This window comes from Paramisgurnus dabryanus, chromosome 2 (assembly GCF_030506205.2).
Source record: "Paramisgurnus dabryanus chromosome 2, PD_genome_1.1, whole genome shotgun sequence".
Lineage (NCBI taxonomy): Eukaryota > Metazoa > Chordata > Actinopteri > Cypriniformes > Cobitidae > Paramisgurnus > Paramisgurnus dabryanus.
In genome coordinates, this window is record NC_133338.1 from 26199310 (window position 1) to 26224904 (window position 25595).

Below are 25595 nucleotides of genomic sequence, written 5' to 3' on the forward strand. Positions count from 1 at the left end.
AATTGTAGCAGAAGCTTGTTTAGGCTAATGATCTTCTTCAGCCGATGTGCACTAATATTTTTTAAAATATTATTAATAATTTTTCAATGACTTATTAAATATTTTAATAATTTGTGCATCATGTAATATTCTTTTTTCATATTAAGTTGGGACTTGTCCCACTGCGCAATGCCTTCTGCATTTATATTATAGTTTAGATTATTATTATTATTATTTGTTTTTATTATCTTTGTTTATTTATTATTATGGATTTCTGAATTGTACCGTACATATTTATATCGAGGACAACCTTTTGAACCGTCAGGGAATAAATTAAGGTTTAGAGCCAAAAAAAAATAAGCTAAAGTTTTTCTAGCCTACAAATCAGGTGTTCCTTCAAGTATTCCCTTCTGAATGTGGATTAGATGAAACCCCCCTAGAAATTTTACGTTCCCATAACGTTCTCAGAACAACCCCGCTGGTGTTAAGGACGTTGCCCAGTAAAGTTCCCAGAACGTTATGAGACGGACGTGTTGTGGAGTTCCCTAAAGGGTTGGAGGACGTTATTTGGCAGACCTCCACGGAACATTCAGGACGTTCTGGAAATGTTAAGGGGACCATATTTTATGTACACTTTACGTTCCCATAATGTTCTTAGAACGACCCCACTGGTGTTAAGGACGTTGCCCAGTAAAGTTCCCAGAACGTTCCGAGATGGACGTGATGTGGAGTTCTTTAAAAGGTTGAAGGACGTTATTTGGCAGACCTTCACGGAACATTCAGGACGTTCTGGAAATGTTAAGGGGACCATATTTTATGTACACTTTACGTTCCAATAATGTTCTTAGAACAACCCCACTGGTGTTAAGGACGTTTGCCAGTAAAGTTCCCAGAACGTTATGAGACGGACATGTTGTGGAGTTCTTTAAAAGGGTGAAGGACATTATTTGGCAGACCTTCACGGAACATTTAGGACGTTCAGAAAATGTTAAGGGAACCATATTTTATGTAGAAATTTTATGTTCCCGGAACGACCCCGCTGGTGTTAAGGACATTGCCTAGTAAAGTTCCCAGAACATTTAAGACATAGAAAATAGCCATAACTCAAACAATATATAATTATACTGTGAAATTGATACGGTTGGTGTGGTGGAAGATAAAGGAGGAGATGGAGATCATGATGAATCCAAAATGATAATCTTTAATTAATATAAAACAAGGAACATGGAAACTGGTACAGCAAAACACACAACACATCACTATAAACAAGAACTGACCTAGACAAACGGAAAAGTGGGGTATTTAGACAATGGAGTGATGAGGGGGATGACTGTCAGGTGAGGATAATAACAAACAGGTGAGAGAAAAATAACAGTTCAGGTGAGAGAGTGAAAAGGATTATGGGAAATGAAGTCCAAATGGATGATGAACGGGGAAACATGGAGAAACAAGCAGGAACAAATTGGGACTGTGACAAAAATGTATCATTGAAAAACACAGAAAATAATTGAAGTGAGATTACAGGAAAAACAAATAGAAGGTCAAAATCTGGCAAATAAACAGAAGGATAATAAAAACAAATAAATAGCCAAAAAATACAAGAATAACATAAAAGCTAACAAAAACCCACATTAATTAAATTGTTTAAAACAATAAAGATGCAATTAAAACAAAACATTTACAGTTGGAGTGCATAACATGTAATAACAGATTTCAATATACAACAACTGGTTAAATAAAATTAAAAAATAACCCACAAAATATTAAATTTATGTTTACAGATGTGCAAATGTGTATTAGATATATAAATGTAAAAAAAACACCATGCAATAAGGTCACAAGCTTGATAAACATCAACCTTTAGGAACTTCAATCTCCAGGTCTGGAGCCTGCAGAATAAGAGCATACAAATACAAATCCAGTTAAAAATACATTTACATAAAATGCGTAAGTAAGGGAAAAAACACATATTAGAAAACATCACAAATCCAAGAACTAAGATTTTTAACATTCAAATCAAGATAAGATAAATTATGTTGGAAGATGTCAGACTTCCAAAAAGATTTTCAAATTACCAACTTAAAGAAAAAAGCAATTACAAACTACATAAATGTTAAGCTCCAAAACTTGTTGGTCAAGTATTTTTTATTGCCTGCTTCATTATTTGCCATTATTCTTTAATACTTCAAACAATCCAAGCCCCAGTACCTGAAACATTTTTAAAACATGCTGTCACTTTAAAACCAAAACACTTGTGCTTTTGTATCTAATACTAATATTAGGCAAATTAACCCATACAAGAAATTACCTCATACAAAATTTAACAAATTCAACACATTCAATATTGTAATTTAAATCAAATTACACAAAGATAAATAATGAACATGGCTGTTATGTTTTTAAATAGTGTATTAAAGTTACACCTTCTTTACCCAGATTGCAGGAAGATACACTTCTTCAGGTTTGACAATGTGTGGTACATGACTTCTGCAAACAAAGCACAATAATCATTACATTTTTTTGTAAAAAAAAAAAGTAAAATAAAAAAGTAAGACAAACACTAATTTATGATTCTTAGGTATTAAATTCCTTTACAAAAGTATTTCCAAAAAGTGTCGATTTTTTTGTTTTGTACACAAAACATTTGATCTTCGGTTGGCTTCTTTGTGGGCTGAGCATTAATTAATTTTGTAAAGATTGAACATCTTAAAGATTTTTTTAACATCCTCTTTATGAAAATTGTTTAGCTCACTGTAAGCCTGCATGTTTATCGTTATACTTTAAATGGCAAATAAGAATATATAGCCTAACATAGAAATAAAAAACATCACAGAAAAGAATAGCAAATAAAAAGAAAAAACATTCATGTAACTCGCTGTAGAACAACGAGTGAAATCTATGTAGGTTTAAAAAGAAAAGTATCTTAACTTACCTTACAGTATTATATAAAGACAAAACAAAGATCACGCGTCGTCAAGTGTGGCAGTTTGAATTTCATGCGACTTCCGGGTCCTCTTGTAAGCTGTAGCATTATGGGAAAGGTAGTCCTTTTCATAAAGCGGATTGAACGCTGTTGCTGTTAACTGACTACTGTTTCCAAGATGCATTGCAATCTACATCATCATATTCAGAGAGTACAACATAATACATATTAGTATAGTATTACTTACTAGTATTTTTGTGCTTGTTAACACAATTTAATGTAAAGTCTTATTTAATTGCTATTTGTCTTTGTCTGATGTAGGATAGTGCAGACTGAATCACTCATTTATTTTTCTTCATTCTGAAATCATTTATTTATTACTTTGTTTGTTTGGTCCACTGCACATTGACACATCCTTTGTATTAACTGCCTATAAAAATAAAATGCTCTAACTGTAATTTCATATTTTGTCCTCCTAGTGATATTAGGAACATTATTAAATTACCAACAGAGGAACATGTGAGAACATTCTATTAATGTTCCAAATGTCCTCTTTGTAAGGTTGCCATGTGACCACAGAATAACCAATATGGGACGTCCCCCTAAAGTCATATCAGGAACATTATTATATGACCAACAGAGGACCATGTAGGATGGTTCTGTAAATGTTCCAAATGTCCTCTCTGTAATGTTCTTATGTGACCACAGGATAACCAATATGGGACGTCTTCCTACAGTCATTTCGGGAACGTTCTTATCTGACGAACATAGTACCATGTGGGAATGTTCTGTAAATGTTTCAGGTGTCCTCTCTGTAACGTTCTTATGTGACCACAGGATAACCAATATGGAACGTCCCGCTACAGTCACATCAGGAAAGTTATGATATGACCAAAGTAATACCATGTGGGAATGTTCTGTTAATGTTCCAAATGTCCTTTCTGAAATGTTCTTATGTGACCACAGCATAACCAATATGGAACGTCCAGCTACAGTCATATCGGGAACGTTATGTTATGACCAAAATAGTACCAGGTGGGAATGTTCTGTTAATGTCCCAAATGTCCTCTCTGTAACGTTCTTATGTGACCACAGGATAACCAGTAAGGAACGTCTTCCTACAGTCATATCGGGAACATCGTTATCTGACTAAAATAGTACCATATGGGAATGTTCTGTTAATGTTCCAAATGTCCTTTCTGAAATGTTCTTATGTGACCACAGCATAACCAATATGGAACGTCCAGCTACAGTTATATTGGGAACGTTATGATATGACCAAAATAGTACCATGTGGGAATGTTCTGTTAATGTTCCAAATGTCCTCTCTGTAACGTTCTTATGTGACCACAGGATAACCAATATGGAACATCTTCCTACAGTCATATCGGGAACGTTTTTATCTGACCAACATAGTATCATGTGGGAATGTTCTGTTAAGGTTCAAAATGTCCTCTCTGTTAACGTTCTTATGTGACCACAGGATAACCAATATGGAACGTCTTCCTACAGTCATATCGGGAACGTTTTTATCTGACCAAAATAGTACCATATGGGAATGTTCTGTTAATGTCTCAGGCGTCCCCCTAAAGTCACATAAGGAACCTTGAACTGCAAGACTTTTATTACCAACAAAGGACGTTTTAGGAATGTACCTAACGTTCTCTAAAGGTTCAGGTCTTTTCATCCTCTTTAGAGAACTTTAAGGGAACGTTGCGAAAGGTCGCGAGAACGTCACCTTTTACGTGGGAAGGCAGTGTGTGATGTGTGAACATTATAAAATCCTAAAAACCTTAAAGGGGACAGAGAATGAAAAAACATTTTTACCTTGTCTTTGTTGAATAATGGTAGTCTACCCACATTCACAAACATACAAAAGTGCTAAACATCCTAAACATCTCAGTCTCATAGAAATTTCCTCTTTTAGAAATGTCAGCCAGAAACAGACCAATCTGAAAAACTGATGCTTATGACATCACAGGCATCTCCCTGCCCCTCCACTTTAAAATAATTGGCTACATTTTTGTGGCAGCAAAGTCAGCCAATCAGTAATGAGATTGCAAGTTAAGCCAGTAGGGGGAGCCAAGTAGGTGCAAAACCACTTGTTTAAAATCCCCCACCCTAATAGAGCTATCTGAGAGAGGTTTTTAGGAAGCTTCTAAGGCATTACAGACCCAAACAAAAACATTTTTGTCTACATGTCACATCACAGAACAAGGATAAATACTCCGTTCAATCATTCTATGTCACCTTTAAATTGTGTGGTTTCTTTAATCAGATGCCATTTCCCTTCAAAACATTTTTTTTTACTGTAGATGAATTATAGCAGCAATTGGTAGGAACAATTTATCAATTTGCTAGTACCAACTTTTACCAACATTGTGCCAAATACGTTTTCCTAGGGCTGTGCCGATACATCGCGTTCCCCATTAAAAATACCTGCTTGAAATCGATTCTGAATCACAAGGCTCTGATTCTGTGTTTCATGCACAGCTTGTGCGTGTACTATGGCTCTGTGATCAGTAGGAAGTCCTTATCAATCTAAAATGATGTTTGAGTCGTTTATAATGTGCATTTAAAAAAGCAACACTCGCCAAACACAATAATTCAAAATATTTTTATTATCATGAAAATACTTGAAACAATCTGAAGAACAGCGATATAAATATTGCTTTAGACATTTCCTGGAATAGTGTTTGGTATGCTACTTCTTCTGTGGCACAAATGGCGTTTCTACATGAGAGCGCAACTCTGTTGTCTTACAATGCACTTATGAATGAACGATTACCCCAGAGCACTTGTAGATCTACGATGATTTTCAAGTACTACTTAAGTTACGAAGCTTTGGGAAACGGCCCGTTATTCTAAGATGATTCGTAAGATAGTTTTTTCGCTCTACTTAGCCTTACGATGCTTTTGAGGAACCCAACCCAGTTTCGTTAATGTTTGGTTAATCGTTAATTGTTGTAATATGCTTATATGCTATGCTCAGTTAACTGAAATCAACCAGGCTTGATGACGTATGCAGCCTGCATATACGACCTTCGTAGGCTGCAGCCTTTGGATTGAGAAACGGCCAATGAAAGGTCTTTTTAAAGGGATAGTTCACCCAAAATAGAAAATTCTTTCATGTTGTTACAAACCTGTATAATTTTTTTGTTCTGATGAACACGAAGGAAGATATTTCGAGGAATGTGTGTTACCAAACCGATCATAGGCCATATTGATTTCCATAGTAGGAATGAAAGAATTCAATGGAAGTCAGTGGGGACTCTGATAAGTTTGGTCACAAAAATTACTCAAAATATCTTCTTTTGTAGCCACCCAGGTGAACTATCCCTTTAAAAGTTCTTGGTTAGTGCATATCTCAGTTTATTAATTGAGCATTTTAGGGTTTGAAGATCCCAGTGGTGGACAGTAACGAAGTAAATGTAATTCGTTACTGTACTTAAGTAGTTTTTTCGCGTATCTGTACTTTACTCAAGTACTTTTATTTTGGGAGACTTTTACTTTTACTTTACTACATTTTAAAGTCAAATATCTTACTTTTTACTCCACTACATTTTAAAAAATCGGTCGTTCCTTTTTATTTATCAGTGGATAAAAAACGTAACTGGGCAAACTAAAGCTGCACAAAAAAAACTAAGATGCACACGTGATGCGTCAAACCACCAATCAGGGTACAGCATGTGCTTGAACTTGTTTTGGTTGCCGCGCTGTTTCACGTAAGCTACGCGAGTCACGCGAGTGCAGCAGCCAGCCAATGCATCGTTTGGAGAATGAAACTGCATTCAAAAACAACGGAGGAGATAACTGACCCGTCACAACAACAATGGCCTTATTTACGCGAGTTTTTTTTAAGTCCTTGAATAAAAGAACGAGTCCTTCGTGTCTTCTCTGCCTGCCTTGAAACTGTGCTATTTCGTTTTAAAAGAATACTCTTTCAAATCTAAGGAAATGCGTAGAGGTAAGCCATTTTTATTCTGGTTATATTTTTAAATGAGCAATCTTAACAGTAGCTTGCAGAAAACTGTTAATTGTGTTGCTAAAATATATACGACGTTATCATGAATGAACTTTAAGCTATGCAGGCTGAAGCTATTTTTAGCCGTATAGTTCGCTGTTTCACTTAAGTTCATTGTATTTGAAGCTCAGTGCTCTGTTATTTTGAAATGACAATTAATCACTATCAACACTGTTGTAAAATATAAATGACATTTTGACTAGCCATGCAGTGTATGATGCTTAAACAGGCAGGTGGATTGGAGTGCTCCCTATTAACTGAGATTGATATTTTCAAAAGTTTTGCTTCCAAAATATATAAATACATTTAATTATGTATTACAATATACATATGACATGCTAAACCACATGAAACGTTTCTGAAATTATATTCTGTAAGGCTTGTTTTATTTGTCAAAGAAAGTGAGACTGATTTCTAGATAACGTTATGTATTTAATGTTTTGAAAACTATTGTGAACCTGTGCTTAAGTCAGGTTTTATTACACTTAAACTGATAAATTATTTAACAAATAAATCTTGAAATGAGACTTACTGCTCTCAAATCCTGTTATTTCATTTGATGCTAAAGGAAATTTTTTGTTTTTAAGGTTTTAGGCTTATGATAATTTTAATAGACATCAGTGTCTGATTTATTAATGTCCTTCTATTAATTGATTGGTTAGCCAAAAGAGTTATTTCACATAATTTGAGTTTTGTGACAAAAATGATACGGCCATAATAAATCACAGTACTTTTGTACTTAAGTACATTTTGAGGCAGATACTTTTGTACTTTTACTCAAGTAAAATTTTTAAGCAAGTACTTCTACTTTTACCTGAGTAATATTTTACCCTGGGTATCTTTACTTTTACTCAAGTACACGACTTGTGTAATTCGTCCACCACTGGAAGATCCAACCTAGTTCCTTAAAATGGGATATTATTTTTATGTGTTTTGAGGCGAACAAGTACATTGTCTATTCATTTTTGATCTGTGCCGTATTGCAGAAGGCACAGTAAGATGTTTATAACTAAATTAATCTAATTACTGTTGATTAAATGACTTTAAAATGGAAAAAAAGATCTTCAGCTAACCCACTAATTGATTGTGCTCCAGCTAATGAAAAAGAAACAGGGGGCCGTAAAGCCTAATATAGGAACAGTCCTATTTTCAAAGGAAAATGCACTTCGGGGTTTCAATTTTTTATAGAATTACATAATTTTCTTTTCTTTAAAGCAGCACCTGTAAATGTAAAATGAAGCATTGTAAACAGTATGAATGTGTTTAATTTCTTCCCACGACAGCCTCATTTGGATGAGCCTCAGGCTGCCACACGCCGCCTGATTACTGCGACAAATGTGCAGCACAATCGCTCTGTCATTGTTGGTTAGCCACACTACTTCACTGAATACCACAATCACACAATTCCACACCAAGCTCACAATCCCGATTGAGAATTCAATCGTATAAGTCCAAAATGATTTGTAAGTCTCTAAGTGGTGCTGCACTGTTTAAAGAATGAGAAGAGAAGTTTGTCCTTACGCTGACACCTTTCTTTTTGACTGTGACCAGACTCGAACCTGCAGCTGCAGCTTTGATTTGCAGCCCACTGCACCAAGAGTCCAGTTTGTCAATTTTTTTCAGACACTCGTATGTGATCTGTTTGAGTAACTTTTAGTGCTGGCATTAATTGTTTAGTATGCGGATCATGAAATGGGTTACAAGCTGTGAAGGGGGTTCAGGAGGACAATAAGATTTTGTTGCATTGTTATAAACCATAATTAAATCCAGTCTCATAGGAACAAGCAAACACTAAATCACATGCATATGCATCTGCTGTCCTGGTCTGTTTGTGACTGAAATATTATTTGCAATATATTAGTTTTAATATTTTTTTTAGCTTTGTCACAATGCAGGGTTACAAACATTAGCTTGGTAACAATGATGTATTATGCATCTGTTATCCTTAGCTGCAGATGTTGAAGCACTAAATGTGGACTCGGCATCTGTTGGTTCAAGTGTGTTTGATGCTAAATTTATTGTGTGTGACATTGTCTTCTGTCTTCTTGACATTTGGTTTCGCTCAAAATTTCTTATCAAAGCAGCTCATGTCCAGAGCTCATTCTGTCTCGGCCTAATAGGCATATCTCCTGTCATTACGTCCTCTCTCACCATGTGCTAGGAATGCTATAAAAGATACAGAATGTTGTAACTAATGTCACCCTGCTGCTATAGGACGTGATCAGGCAGCTAAACCGCATCAGCCTTTCGGGAGTGCGACTGATGTGAGCCTGAGTGAGTTCAAAGTGTATGGTAATCTAACAAAGTCGTGATGAACTCTGGGATCTTTTGCTAGGCTGCTGTTGGGGTCAGATGTTATCCACAAATAGAGTTCACACGTTTGGCAGATACAGTACTGGAACTTAAAAGCATCTAAAGTATTTTATTAAACGCATGACTTTTGTGTTTTTAGACCCTTGTCTTCTAGCTGAGCTATTGGCACAGAAGGTTTGGGTGCGTTTGCTAATTGTTTTGCTTTATTTTGCAGAACCTGCCATTGATCTTCACATTCTTTATTGTTCCAAAATCTTTCTTCGCTGCAACCTGTATTGATCCTCTGGGTGCCTTTGAAATTCATTTGATTGTGACTGTCTGGGTGCCTATAAAACAGCCATTTATGTGATAAATTGGCTGATATAGTCTTTATAAATATTTATCAGCAGGCTAATTTTGTGCCAGTGAAGTGATAGAAGCGCTGACGCTCCCGTTTTCCTATAAGCATCTTTTCCCTAAGGCCATCATGAAGATTTCGATATATGGACAGAGGGGATGTACATTGTGTTGTGTTGATTAGTAGTTATTTAACGAAGGCTTTTTTGCTAACTAATGACATGGCGTTTGATAGGCTAAAAGAGCTGACCACACTAAGCACTGGCTCATAAATAAGGATGCAAACTTTCAAGGCCAGGGGTTTAGCTTCGTAACATTTATTTTGTTAGTTGCTATAAAACTTTAAAGACTATTTTTGGATTTGCTGATTCTCCGCATCCACAGATATGTCCCTTAACTGATTATGGAAACGCTCCCGTAAAGGGGACCAAGTAACATTGCCATAACATTTACAGAACACGTCCTGTGTGAACAAAATTCAGGAACAATGCTGTAAGAGGTGCGTCGTAGTGAGGACACGTGTGTCATTGGAAAAGCGACACAGGGGGTTTAAATGCAGATCAACATTCCTGATGAAAATTTATTGTGGATAGCTTGTCACTATCCACGCTGAAACTGAAATCATTCGCCAGCATATATTAGAAGTCAGGCAGGTTTGATCGCATAGAATAAAAAATGCTTGTGTGTGGTTTCTCGAGAGAGAAAATAATAATGGAGAGACTTAAGGGTGCACTCACATTATCCAAACCAAAGCATGCCCCAGCGCAATTGTCACCCCTCCCTACTCCCCCAGATGCACGCACTCACACTGTACTTTTATGGATCCGAGAATGGCACACTTTCGTCATTAAGATGCGATTGTTTTGAAAAAAAAAGCAGGAAGTAAAACGCTCTCTTAACACTGGAACCCACTGTAATGATAAGTGTGTGTTTTTTATTGGGAGTCTTTTGGTGCGCGATTACAGACAGCCCTCTCACATGTCATCATATTGCTTAGTTGTTCTGTCACGTGTGCAGCTCGGACATTTACGTAACCCCGCTGCGCGTATCAAAAGGTTTTTACGGAGGCAGATGAAGGTGAGTGGTCTCGCACCTTTTGAATCGCGCTCAGCCCACCTCTGCAACCCGGCCGGGGCACGATTAACCAAACTGCGCCCGGGCGCGATTAACCAGTCGCGCCCAGGCACGGTGCAGAGCGATCACACTAGTCAAACGAACCAGGATTTGGGGGTCAAGCACGCCTGAGCGCGGTTTGGTTTGGATAGTGTGAGTACACCCTAAGGGGTTGTGTACACCAAAGCTTTTACGCCCGCGGCCAGCGCATGTTTTCAATTGTTTCCAATGGAAGCTCGGCGATTTTCAAATAAGCCAGCAGCTAGCAGTTTTCTTCCGCGCTGAAAACCGGCGCACAGCGGTTTTTCCGCGTTCAGCGCTTGAGCACCGAGAGTTGAAAAATTTTCAACTTTGGATGAAAAGCTCCGCTCGTCAATGTCAGTTCTCACGCGGCCATCCAATCACAGTGGAGGAGGGGCGGGACAAGTATCACAGCAACCAACCGTCTCACAGCTGACATATCAGAGCTACCAAAGCGCTTAGCTGAAGAAAGCTGGCACTCAGCTGAAAAACAGCTGGCATTCGGCGTTGTCCAGGCATTTTTAGCCGCATTTAAAAGTTTTGGTGTACACAACCCCTAAGACGCTGTGGATAAAATTCACCAAGTGCACAGTTTCAAATACAATGCACATCTTACCTGTTACCTGTTGGTAACACCATGAGAGTAGTGAGAGAGTAGTAGAGAAATTATGACAGAATTTTAATTTTTAGGTGACCTTTCCCTTTAAGAATATCACAGTTGTTCTGCTCAGTGGACTGGCTACTGCTGAAACTATGAGCAACTAGGTGGGTCCAACCAGTGTATTTGTGTCTAACATCCTGGCTCATTCATACGTTGTTTCTGAATGTCTGTTTTTCTTCTCAGCCCTGTTTAACTTTCTACTGGGGTACTCTTTAGTATTGAGAGGCTGTTTTTGAAATGTGCTGTGTAATGAACAGGGTGGGCTCTGTTAGTGTTGCCCAATACCAGGGTTCAGGACAACCGTTCCCTCCTGTGAATGGCTTGTTTGGGCTTGTGTGGTCTTTCTGTACCAAGTGTTTTATACTGAAACACTTTGTAATAAGGAATCTGGAGGTAGAAGTAGAGTTTATGAAGGCATTTGTTACACATGAAGAGACAGAATCATGATGTCACTCAGCAGCATATTATGGGCTAAAATAAATCGGTCAATGACAGCAACCTTTGTTGGTGGTTTGCCTAAATATACACTCATCTCTGAAAATCAAATACTCATGCACCTCAAAAATCTATAGTTTTTCTTGATTTCCAGCTAATATTATTTTTGCAAAATATCTGTAAAGTAAAATCAATATATTTGAGAACAATTTGTTTTCAGATTGTATAAAGAAACCATTTAAGGAATTGATGCATTTTATTTTAAGAATGTTTTCACTGCAATAACAGAACACAAATTATGTTTATAAAATGATTTTTACAGGACACTGTTTTAGTAGTGGCGATAGAAGGAATTTTAATTTTAGATATTTGATAAACACTCTCATAGCCCTAAGAAAATGTGCTATTGTGAGTAATAGGACCTTTCTGGAATGCTTCAAATAGGCTTTTTGAATACATTTAAACCTTTATTAATCTTTTAATGAAAATTGTAAATTACTATTGGAAAATGTATTTTCTGACTAATAGCATGGCACTATTAGTGGCACTATTACTATCCACTGTCCTTTTTTCCAGAAATGATCTTATCTTTTCATATCTGATCATTTCTTTTTTTTGTATGAGATGTATACAGTAATTTACATAAGGCCATGCATTAATTATACGTGTAAAATATAATTTAGCTGGTAAAGTTATGGCTTCTAAGATGTAGAGGTGCCTGACAGTGTGGATATCATAGTTCATACTTTACTGTACCTCATCCCTGCTCCAGCTTTATTTAATGTAGTGCTTTTGTATTACCCTGACATAATTTGCTATTATCATAACCTAGAGGTATCACATACCCCATTTTTATTAAAGGAATTAAAATTACTCTCAGTGTAGGGTATAGCTCATACATAAATCTGCAACATTGTTTTTTTATGGCTTATATTAATAAACAGATCTTTAGGACAATACTGTGCATACTATGATGGTGTTAGTTGTAGTAATGTGGTCTTTGGTCCTGTTGTTTCCTATATTTATTACAAGTGAGATGTAGTTTCACATGCCAAGTGCATTTTAAACCTTCACAATACTAAACATTAGTTTAGCCTTAAAGGTGCTGTATAATGTAAAACTGTATTTACCCTAGGCATAGATGAATAATAAGAGTTCTATACATGGTTATGACATATTGTGAACCTCAAACACTGCTGTTTCCTCCTTCTTATGTAAACCTTGTAAGCCATCTATTTTCAATCTCCAAATATTTGATTATTTCTCAAAATATGGATCTACGTCTGATTTAGGCTCAAACATATAAGGTATTTTTGCATACACACAGAGCTACTGAAATGAGCCTCTCTGAGAAACAGCCAATCAGAGCAGAGCTCAACATTATTATTCTTCACTCTTTCAAATAAGGTAATAATAGACCATAAATAGACATGTAAAACCAGCTCTGGATAATTTACGCATTTAATAAACCCCAACAAATTAACATAATATCTCAATGCATTATTTGGCACCTTTAAAGCCTTCGATTCCACAGAAGTAACTTTATTTTTTGGCTATCAGGTTCAATATTTGCTTAAGAGGTGTGCAAACAGTGTAGCACTTTCTTTCCTGGTTTGCATACCTGGTGTTTTTATCATTTTTGTGCTAGCCTACTGGTGTTTGCAGCACATGGGTTGGCCAGTAGCTTGAAATGTGACAAACAAACTGTCTGAGGATCTGACTCAGGTGCTGTCTACCTTGTTTCAGGACGGGCTTTTGGTTAGTAGAGGCCAGATACATTCCTCTGTGTGCTCTCATAATATAGTAAAACTCTTGCAGGCAGAAAGACGTGAAAATCGCATTCTGTTGTGGCCCTGTCAAGCTTGTCTACCCAAGCAAACTAAGGGTTTTTCCCTCCGATTGTCAGTCATTTTACACAGGAAACTCTCACAACAAAAAACTGCCAGCTGTGGGCTTCACCAGGAAAGCCTGTCAATACAATAAAAATAAAACTTTTTTAGGGAAAGCAAATGATTTGACGGCATTGGTGCTGGGTTATGATGCATGGATGGGGAAATATTTATTTTGGGACTGAAACCAAACCTCCCAATTTCAGCTTCTGCACACTGACGTCCTCATTAATGGGCTGTAATTTGGCAAGAGGCAAAAGAGGGTGGGAGTTAGAGAGAGAGAGAGAGAGAGAGAGAGAGAGAGAGAAAGGGAAAGTTGGTGAATAATGGGTAGATCTGATAAGCTGTCTAGCTGAGCTCTACTCTGGTCATGACAGAGTTTGATCTCTGATAGTCTGTTAGACAATTTGTGGCGAGTCAAACCTCTGGCAGAGGGTTCCCAAGAGAAATTGTGGATACTGAAGAGATTTAGTTGCCGACTCTCATCACTTCAGCCTGGATATCAACTTTCCCATCAGAGCTCCTCTTCTATCCTGCCACCGTTCAAAGGACAATCCTCACTTTCACAATGAGAGGAAATAGATAATCTACTTCATTCTTAAAGGTGAGACAGCTCTGCAGAACATCAGACAAAATTACCTCAAGAGCTGAGGACAGTCCTAAACCAAACCAAATTTTTTGTATAAAATTTGGTTTCCCATGAAGTAGGTAGTGGCTGCTTATAGCTAAAGCAGTTGAGAAGTTCATGATACCGCTGTGCCTTGAACCTTGATGCGAAAAAGGTCTTAGTTTGGATCTGATATGGAATTACTCGTGAACCTACCTGTTGTTTGCTGTAAAATTTTGTAAAGCCCACTTGCTGACCTTTGGACGGTGAAAATCTGCAACAACAAAGGTAAATCTCATAAAAAAACATAATAACTAGAAATAGATAGCTGTGAAAATGAAAAAATAAAAAGCTGACTTTTTCATAGCTGTGTGGATCAAAGAGAATTCTGCATTCTAAGTGCTGCTATTTTTGCTATTGCTATTGTTAGTTTTACTCTTGGGTGTGGGGTGAGATTTGCTTAATTGAGCGTTTTGTTTTCTCTGTAATGCTTTGTGATACTTATCTTGGTTTGCTAATTAAAGGGCTCTTTATGTCCACATGAAGCTGAACAAAACGTGGACACATTAATGAAATAAAATACAGATTCTTTATAGTGATGTCTGGCGGGTGCCATGCCCACGTGTTGAACTTGACACTGTTTTCCACTTTGTAAGAAACCGATAATCATTTGATACTTATTGTAATAAATTAAAATAAATATAAAAAGTATAAAATATTTCTTCAAACCTCATCCAAGATTATTGAGTTGCATCTATAACAGGGCCCTTGTTGTCAGTGCTGCAGTGGTGGCAAAGCTGTTTGTAGTTTTTTTTGCATTAACAATAAAAAATGCCAAAACATTAAACTGTAAATGTATAATGATGTGTCACAAGTACGCTTAGTACCTAGAAAATGAGTGGTTTATAGTTTTCCTCTAAAAGCAACTATTTTTCACAACAGTGTCATGTGAGATGCCACACAGATAAGAACTGACATAGTAACCTGCCAACCCAGTATCACAAAATTACGTACCTATAGTCACATGTTCTGCCTTTTTGCGTGAACATGTCACATATTTCTGTTTACGTGTCATTGACACGTATTTGTTACTCAACTGTTTTGTCATACTTTCTTACCATTGTTGCTTCTGTTTAGGGTTAGATTTACATACAATTACATCCTTACCAAAACCCAACCGTAACCCTAATGCCAGGCGACAATGGTTTAAAAATCATAAAATATAAAAAAAAATCATGAAAAAAAAGTATAAACCAATACTTAAAACGACATCCTAATACAAACACCAAATCTAACCCTAAACCGAAGCATCAATGGTTTGAAAATAGGACAAAACAGTTGAGTAACAAATACGTGACAATGAAACGTAAACAGAAATATGTGACGTTCACGCAAAAAGGCGGAAAAATGTGTCAGTGTCACGGAAAAGACCACAAATTTACGTGACTGTATGTAAATAATTTCGTGATACAGGGTTGAACCTGTAAACCCAACTAAAGTCATTTTTTGGGATTTGCTTTTTTCTACATAAAATCATCTTACATGATGCAAGAAATATTCCGTGAAAACATTACCTTGATATCTTTAATATTGACTAAGGTCATGTCAAAGATTACAATCATAGTGAAACCAAACCAGTGGTTGAAACTTTGATGCTCATCTTAGCCTGGATTTTACAGATAGGGTCACAAATGAGGCAAACACTGTGTTAACTTTTACCTACTGAATATTACACACTATAAATGGTGCTAAATAGTACTAAAAGCTCGTAATCATAGGGGAACCATTTTAGTGCTACAGAGCACCTTTATAGCACCTCTGTAGAACCATAAGTGGTGCGAAAGGATGACTCAAGCATCACTTATGGTTCAACCTATCACAATATTGTTCTACACAGGTGCTACATAGGTGGTTTTTAGCACTAAAAGTGGTTCCCCTATGATTAAGATCTAGTTAACCACTTTTAGTGCTATTTAGCACAATTTTTTCTTTTTGAGATGAAACAGACCAGACTGCAGTAACCTGCAACACATCTTATTGCACTAGATGCCAATTCTCATTTACATTTATGCATCTGACAGACATCTTGATCCAAAGCAAGTTGCAGTGGATTCACTTCATCAGTATACTGTATGTGTTCCTTGAGTTTGAACCCACAGCATACATCTGGCTTGTGTAATGTTGGATGATGTTTGTGTTACATATAACTTTACTTTAATGAATAATGTCAATACCTTTTTAAAAGTTAGGTTTTGTGTTAAGGAAAAACTACTGCATAGATTTCACAAGGCTTTGATAATTCACATTGAATGACCCACATAATGTCTCACATGACCCAGGATGGTCTCATGTCATAATCATTTGCCTCTTTAGATCTGCTCTGTCTTTGATCTTACAACTTTAATGCTCGGTTCTGTCTGTGTACCGCTGCTAAAATGTGAATTAATCATCTACATTTCCTTGTCACTACAAGTTAGGACATAGCAGCCCTCTAACAGAACCGTGAATAATCATTTATAATAATATAGTAGGTACTCGGATCCACCTCATGGCAAAAAACAAACAATGCCACTGTTCGTCTCTCTGTTTATCCACTAATGCTAATGCAGAGAATTCCGGGGCAAGTAGTTCGGAAATAATGTGATAGAAACAAAAGAGGCAAAGATCGCAGATTCCTAATTAACAGTGAAAAATACCACAACTAATGTATAAGGCCAGTGAAGGCTAACAAAGTGCATGATGCTATTGGAAAATAGTCAGGAAATGTGCCTGTTTTGGAACAGGCTGTACTTTTAACACACATATTGTTAAATGAGACTGAATTTGAAGTTTTATTAGGAGTCACAGTGTTCCTACTTTTGATGCTTTTTTCAGTTTTTTAAACTGATTGTATTTTAAAGCTTCCCTACAGCCATGAAGTCAGAACAGATTTTCTTATAAATGGCAAAATGTAAATGAATGGGGTCTGAAAGTAGATCGGCAGGCCGCCCCCTCCTGATGTGGAAGATTATTTGTAGTCTTCTGCTTAAGAAGGGACGGGAGCTTTGCAGTGATGAACGAGTCCTGCTCACTGGAAAACAAAAGACAAAGCTTTCCAAAAGCTCTTCTGCTGGTTCCAGTGATTTGGTTGACATTATATGCAAACAATATTCATTATCTAAGAAAATTTTTTAGTGGTGCACACTGTGCAAAAGTCAGTTTCACATTGCTAGGGGCTGGGTGGTTGCTAGGTGGGTCCTTGTTGGTTAAAGTCAAAACTTAAACCTTAATGGTATCTATTTGAGGTGTCAGTCATATCTCTTGCACAACTGGCCATATTTTGCGATAGATAAAAGTTAAGTAATAATTGCTTTCTGCCAGACTTTCTGTAGAAGTATCATTTTTAGTTATTGATCATTCATTTTACATACGAGTTTGTATGATTGGCATCATGTTTATTCAGAACCTGACTCATCCTGTAAAGACAGATAAAATAAAAACGATTGTTGTAGTAAAGCATTTGTACAGGCTTTTATGTCAAGCGTTTTGTCATTTTACAGCCACTGAAAAGCTTTTATGGAGTTTGCTGATGCACTGGATACTCCATTAGAGATAAAGGGCTGTTAGAGTGTTTAATGAAGACAAATGTTTTTTTATTCAGGAAAACAATATTTGGGGATGTCTGTACCTTAGACTCTGGAGTATGGTATGATTGTTCACAAAAGAATGAACTTGACAATGTTGTGTCACTTGGGATGTTTGATGACACGTTTCTCAGAGGCAGAAGCAGATAATTGCTTTCCACACCCTGTTAAATTTGACAGTGTACTGTGAAGAGAGCATGCCTGAGTTTTTTTATCATGGTGAATGCACCATCAACAACAGTTCAGGGTGGGACTCAATCAGAAAACATGAAGGGTTGCCAAACATCAGGGGATCAGATTTAAACCAGGTCCCTTGTGAGTACTTGGACCTGCACCGGTCCATTTTTGAAGACCCGCTCCCACCCGTGTCCGCAAAGTTCAGCACCATATCCGACCCGTCACCCGTGATAATATAAAAATTAATTCCGCACCCACCCAGACCTGTTAATATTTAGCCCATTACCCGCACACGCATAAATAACACATGCTAAAATAAGTCCAATTAAAGTGCTTTATTTTTTATCTCGTAACGTTACCTCTCTCAACATCACGACAGCATCATGAATGTGCTAATAAAACAGGCTAAAGTGCGCTTTGTTTTGCACCTTTCAAGTAGCCTACCATCGGCACCTAAATAGGCTATGGAACCTAATAACTTAAAGGAATAGTCTACTCATTTTCAATATTAAAATATGTTATTACCTTAACTAAGAACTGTTGAATCATCCCTCTATCATCTGTGTGTGTGCACGTAAGCGCTGGAGCGCGCTGCGACGCTGCGATAGCATTTAGCTTAGCCCCATTCATTCAATGCTGCCATTTAGAGATAAAGTTAGAAGTGACCAAACACATCAACGTTTTTCCTATTTAAGACGAGTAGTTATACGAGCAAGTTTGGTGGTACAAAATAAAACGTAGCGCTTTTCTAAGCGGATTTAAAAGAGGAACTATATTTTATGGCGTAATAGCACTTTTGGGAGTACTTCGACTGGCCTGAAAAGTCCGCTCCCCTTCTCACTCTCATAATGGGAGAGGGAGGGTGTTACTGCGCCAAGTCGAAGTACTCCCAAAAGTGCTATTACGCCATAAAATATAGTTACTGTTTTAAATCCGCTTAGAAAAGCGCTATGTTTTATTTTGTACCACCAAACTTGCTCGTATAACTACTCGTCTTAAATAGGAAAAACGTTGATGTGTTTGGTCACTTCTAACTTTATCTCTAAATGGTACCATTGAATGAATGGGGCTAAGCTAAATGCTATCGTAGCGTCGCAGCGCGCTCCAGCGCTTACGTGCACACACACAGATGATAGAGGGATGATTCAACAGTTCTTAGTTAAGGTAATAACATATTTTAATATTGAAAATGAGTAGACTATTCCTTTAACTATACACAAATAGACCTATTAATGAAAAAAAGAACAAGAAAAAATACAACCTACCTACACAACCCCTGCTGTACTAATACAAGTCTCGAAATGCTTTCTAAGAGAAGATGTTCCCAGTTTCCGGCTATCAACGGCAAAACTTTATGCAACGCCTGCAACGCTCGCTCCAACTAGGCTGCGAGAAGCAGTGGTGGTGACGTGATGGGTCAAATGTCATATGTTGCGTGTGTAATAGTAATTTAGACATACAAATATTGCACATATTTTCATTTAATTAATTAAGTTAATTATCGGCCCGCATCCCCACCCATGAATTTTAGGAATGTCACAATTGACACGTTTATGCGGGTATCCGCGGGTACCCGACCCGTTGCAGGACTCTGTCACAGTGCACCCTAATCTGTGGTTTAGTTTCTTAATTTTCACATTCTGACTTTAATCATTTGCAAATGTTTAGTTGCATCTTTTGTCAAGACAATATCTTGTCTATGGAAGTGGGTTTGTTTTAGAAAAAAAGCATGCACTTAGAGGGTTTTGCAGTGAAAGGGTTTTTTTAAAAATATCAATGAAATGACTAAAGTAACATTTGTGAAAATAAGGCATTTTAGTCGCATACTAATAGCCTTTTTATTTGTCATTAAAGTAAAACTACTGAACCTAAACATAAGAGCCTTCCGCGCCGCACGTTTTTACAGGAGCGCTCTGAGTGCCTGAAGTTGAAAAAAGTCAACTCTGAGCGGAAAAGCGCACAACGTCATTCGTGTTTCTTCCATTGTCCAAGTGAATAAGGGAAGAGGCGGTGGTGACAGAAGTTTACAGTTGCTTGGAAGTAGAGGCCCTCTCTGGTCCAAAGAAATGTCAATTCTTATAGGCCGCAGGGTTTTGCATCTGAATGCTTCACGTGTTTTTGGTGCAGAAATCCTTGATTAACTCTTTCCCTACCATTGACGAGTTATCTCATCAATTAAGAAAAAAACGCTTCCCTGCCAACGACGAGTTTTTACGGCAATCCATATTTCCGCTATTATCCACTATGTGGCACTCTTACACAAATTATAAAACACTGAAGCATCCACTGATCCAAAAACAGAAAAACTTTGTGTATGTTTGAATTATTGCTCTGAATCTGATATTTATTTAAAGTTTTGGTATTTTTGAAGAAACCTACCCATATTTGAGAGGTGATAAAAAGAGAACAAATGAAGATAGGATGATGCGGGTGTTTTTGTTTAAAGACAGAGGGGGTTTTCTTTTATTTGATTTTTTCTGGAAGGCATTCAACTTTGTGAAAATCATAAAAAATTGCTGGTGCTGGCTGGCAACTTCAAAAAAAATGCTGTCAGGGAAAGAGTTAACTTTATAAGTGGAATTCAATGAAGATATGTTTGAACTTGTGTGTAACCAAGCACGACTTTTTTCACACTACAAGCTGTTCGGACATTAGTTCTTACTCATGCATACAGAAGGAAAGACGATCAAGGCTTACAGGCAGTAAAGGAGTAACATCTGTTCAGACCTCTTGCTGCTCTCTTGCGTAAAGGACACCTCCACTTAGCCAGATGTGGCAGGCAGTTCTGTTAGCCTCGAAAATAAACCTTGAGTTTACAAAGAGTCATTGAAATGATTGGACCTCAAGCAGTTTTTAAACATAATGAATACGATGATAAGTGATCTGCGGGTTAAGCATTTTCACCACATTATGTCACCGCTGTGCCTCCTCAGTCTTTCACTCAGCACACTCATTTTCAGCCAATCACACCGCAACAAGACAAAATGAATAACCGAGCTGATGACAGCAAGAATATTATGTGTGTTATTTCGCAAGTCTCCTCACTCTTTGAAGCCCTCCCCTATTCCTTAGTTAATACTGCTGATGACAGCAAGATGTTTTAATGCCCTAGTTAAAACAGTGAATGACCCTGTAATTGAAATCAATAAAGCTTCTGCAGGGCCTGCCCAGGCATTAGTGGTGTCACACATTCTGCAGTTCTCTGGAAACATCATCAAACTTTGTGTGTTCCTGTAGAATCTTATGACTTATAGCTATGGTATTCACAGAGAGGCTGAAACTAAACATGATTAATAATTGATTACTCTTTTTGTTTTTTTCCCATTTTTCTCTTCTCTCTCCTCTTTCTTATTCTTTATGTACACAGCCACAACCAGAGAACAACGACATTCAGACATCCTGTGACGGGACAGATCTCTTCAGAAAACACAGACTTCATTTTACAGGACCAGTAAGTGTTCAGTACTTTCTGTTTTTCAATGAGTATTCAGTCCTTCTTTTCAGTCAGTGTTTAGTCCTTCTTTTTAGTGAGTGTTTAGTCCTTCAGGTTTCAGTACTTCTTGTTTTCAGTAAGTGTTCAAGCGTTTTTTAGTGAGTGATCAGTACTTTTGTTTTCAGTGAGTGATCAGTACTTCTGGTTTTCGGTGAATGGTCAGGACTTTTGTTTTTTAGTGAGTGATCAGTACTTCCAGTTTTCAGTAAGTGGCCAGTACCTTTGTTATTAATGAGTGATCAGTACTTCCGGTTTTCAGTGAGTGGTCAGTACTCTTGGTTTAGTGAGTGATCAGTACTTTTGTTTTCGGTGAGTGATCAGTAGTGGTCAGTACTTTTGGTTTCAGTGAGTGATCAGTACTTTTGTTTTTTAGTAATTGATCAGTACTTCCGGATTTCAGTAAGTGGTCAGTACTTTTGTTTTCGGTGAGTGATCAGTACTTTTTGGTTTCAGTGAGTGATCAGTACTTTTGTTTTCGGTGAGTGATCAGTACTTTTGTTTTTTAGTGAGTGATCAGTACTTCCGGTTTTCAGTGAGTGGTCAGTACTTTTGGTTTCAGTGAGTGATCAGTACTTTTGTTTTTTAGGAATTGATCAGTACTTCCGGATTTCAGTAAGTGGTCAGTACTTTTGTTTTTTAGTGAGTGATCAGTACTTCCGGTTTTCAGTGAGTGGTCATTAGTTTTGGTTTCAGTGAGTGATCAGTACTTTTGTTTTCGGTGAGTGATCAGTACTTTTGTTTTTTAGTGAGTGATCAGTACTTCCGGTTTTCAGTGAGTGGTCAGTACTTTTGGTTTCAGTGAGTGATCAGTACTTTTGTTTTTTAGGAATTGATCAGTACTTCCGGATTTCAGTAAGTGGTCAGTACTTTAGTTTTTTAGTGAGTGATCAGTACTTCCGGTTTTCAGTGAGTGGTCAGTACTTTCGGTTTCAGTGAGTGATCAGTACTTTTGTTTTTAGTGAGTGATCAGTACTTCCGGTTTTCAGTAAGTGGTCAGTACTTTTGTTTTTTAGTGAGTGATCAGTACTTCCGGTTTTCAGTGAGTGGTCAGTAGTTTTGGTTTTAGTGATTGATCAGTACTTTTGTTTTTTAGTAATTGATCAGTACTTCCGGATTTCAGTAAGTGGTCAGTACTTTTGTTTTCGGTGAGTGATCAGTACTTTTTGGTTTCAGTGAGTGATCAGTACTTTTGTTTTCGGTGAGTGATCAGTACTTTTGTTTTTTTAGTGAGTGATCAGTACTTCCAGTTTTCACTAAGTGGTCAGTACTTTTGTTTTTCAGTGAGTGGTCAGTACTTTTGGTTTCAGTGAGTGGTCAGTACTTTTGGTTTCAGTGAGTGATCAGTACTTTTGCTTCGGTGAGTGATCAGTACTTTTGTTTTTTTAGTGAGTGATCAGTACTTCCAGTTTTCACTAAGTGGTCAGTACTTTTGGTTTCAGTGAGTGATCAGTACTTTTGTTTTTCAGTGAGTGATCAGTACTTTTGTTTTTCAGTGAGTGATCAGTACTTCCGGTTTTCAGTAAGTGGTCAGTACTTTTGTTTTTTAGTGAGTGATCAGTACTTCTGGTTTTCAGTAAGAGGTCAGTAGTTTTGGTTTCAGTGATTTATCAGTACTTTTGTTTTTAGTGAGTGATCAGTACTTCCAGTTTTCAGTAAGTGGTCAGAACTTTTGGTTTCAGTGAGTAATCAGTACTTTTGGTTTTTCATTAAGTGCAGATCTTCTGATTTCAATGAGTGTTTAGTACTTTTTGTTATAAGTAAGTGTTTAGAACTTTCGATTTTCAGTGAATATTCAGTACTTTTTGTATTCAGTTAGTGTTCAGTACTTCTGGTTTTTCAATGAGTGTTAAATTGTTTTATTAAGTGATCAGTACTTTTGTTTTTTCATTAAGTGATCAGTTCTTCTGGTTTCAGCGAGTGTTCAGTACTTGTTTTCAGTGAGTGTTCGTACTTGTTTTCAGTGAGTGTTCGAGTGTTTAGTACCTTTTGTTATCAGTAAGTGTTTAGAATTATCGGTTTTCAGTGAATATTCAGTACTTCTTGGTTTCAGCGAGTGTTTAGTATTTCTTGTTTCCATTGAGTGTTCAGTTCTTTTTGTTTTCAGTGCGTGTTTAGTACTATTTCTATTCAGTAAATCTTTAGTACTATTTGTTTTCAGTAGGTGTTCAGAACTTCTTGTTTTCATTGATTGTTCAGTATGTGTTGTTAACCATGATTGAGAAGAATTTAGGGGACTTCAGTAAATGTTCTGTAACAAAGATCCAACTGTGTAGTTTTTTGAGTTAATTCTTAGCAAAAACCCATGTGTTCTTTCAAAAGTATGTGCTCATTCATGTGTAATTACTTCCACCTACTAATCAAAGTATTCTCGTAAGTGAAGAATCTGCTATTTAGAATACATACGGGCGAGTCGCTCGACTGGCTGAATCCATGATGTGCCTCCATCTTTGAAATACATTCACCGACAAGGGACATTCCTGAAAATCAAGCTCCGCCTTTTGCGCTTTCAGACTACACTCACACTGGCCGCCAGCTGAAGCCTCCTGAGGTTGCGTGTGTAGGCGGTATATGATTTTAAGGCAGATTTGCGCGTCTTTCTTTAGTTTCATTTTACAAGCATGTGAAAGTTGCGCAATCTTATTTCAGCAATATCAGAGAAAGCTCCTACATATACATGGACAAAACATTGTGTAACATGTTTACTTAAAACACAAGCATTGGACTCTGACATAATATTAGTTCGCGTCCATTTAAACCCGTCATTACTCCCGCTCATGATTAAATGACAGGAAAGGGACTCGTCCACAGACCATCCCCTCAGTAATCTGAAGAGAAGCGGTCTAAAATGGACGAAGAGAGGGATTTAAATACCAGGTGTAAACGTGATGTATCTCCCTCATCCACTTGTGACCCGATCGACGAAAACACATCTTAAAACAAAGTGTAACAGCCCCTGGGATATTTTTTCTTGCGTCAATGATAAAGTAGTGTTTAAGCTACGTTTATTGCTTTTTTATATGATTTAAAGTGGACATGTCATGAAAATCAGACTTTTTCCATGTTTAACATAAATCTGTGTGCTATGACGGATCACAGCAAAGCACACATTATTGTTAATTATTTTTCATTGCTTTTGCTTTGTACTGGAAGCCATGTTAACCTTGGCATGACACAGCCACCGTACAAGTAAAAATGCGCTCCAAATGGGGGGGCTAGAAAGTAATATTCAGTTGGTTGTCATATTAAATTTCACTGCTAGATGGGAGTACAAACTACACAGTGTAGCTTTAATAAAAAATAATATTATACATCATCAAATCTACTTGGATAAATACATTTTTACTTGCCGTTTTGAGTTTTGAATTGTGCTTTAACAGATGTGATGGTAATGGCAGGGGCGTTGCTAGACATAAAGCTCTACTGGGGCACAGGCCCCCAATTTTTTGCTGACTTTTTTTTGAAAGCTTCTATACAATGTCCTTGCTTAACCCACTATTCTAGTGCAACAGTTACTGCGAAAGATACATATATACAAGTGTAATCTTCATCATACCTAACATTATTAACATGTTTGGAGGCATAAATGGCATAACATGTTTGGAAATAATGACAGCAGAGAAATATTTTCTACATTATACAATGATAGCAATGATTATTAACTTATTTTTACAAGAATATTAAAAAAAAAAACTATACTAAATAATCTCAGTCATAGTTACTGCTAACTGTTATGTAAGTTAGTGTCCTAGAGTTAAATATTCGTAAACTAAATATTAATTTCATATCTCAAAATACAGAACAGTATATCACATACATCTGTTGATTTTCTCAGCAAGGATGCAATTCTATAGACTTGACAGAGGTTTTCCTGAGATTTTTCCTCTGTTTGAGACCTGACAGGGTGAGGATGCCCTTAAACTCATCATCTCTCCTTTCTTCTTCCCTTTCCCTGCTTTGCACAAAACATTTCTGATGTACATCTACAGAAGCCAATTATGATC

The 25595-nt window shown here is 37.1% G+C and overlaps 2 protein-coding genes and 1 long non-coding RNA gene across 15 annotated transcripts in view; 1 reads left to right on the plus strand and 2 right to left on the minus strand.

Moving 5' to 3' along the window:
- Positions 1 to 25595, minus strand: part of nucb2a (nucleobindin 2a) — a 572456-nt gene that overhangs the window by 65024 nt on the left and 481837 nt on the right. The window lies entirely within an intron of this gene.
- plekha7b (pleckstrin homology domain containing, family A member 7b) overlaps positions 1 to 25595 on the plus strand; it is a 149912-nt gene that overhangs the window by 47292 nt on the left and 77025 nt on the right. For 12 of the 13 annotated variants that reach the window (XM_065248865.2, XM_065248866.2, XM_065248876.2 and 9 more), the window contains one exon: positions 21469 to 21552. In XM_065248865.2, the coding sequence (XP_065104937.1) occupies positions 21469 to 21552 (84 nt within the window). Of the gene's footprint in view, positions 1 to 14052; positions 14299 to 21468; positions 21553 to 25595 lie in introns of those variants that run through there. The other variant, XM_065248873.2, reaches the window with a different exon arrangement.
- Positions 1803 to 3217, minus strand: LOC135730675 (uncharacterized). Its single transcript, XR_010526042.2, has 3 exons — positions 2912 to 3217; positions 2412 to 2466; positions 1803 to 1868 (listed from the first exon to the last, which is right to left on the minus strand). It is a non-coding gene; the product is annotated as an uncharacterized lncRNA (long non-coding RNA).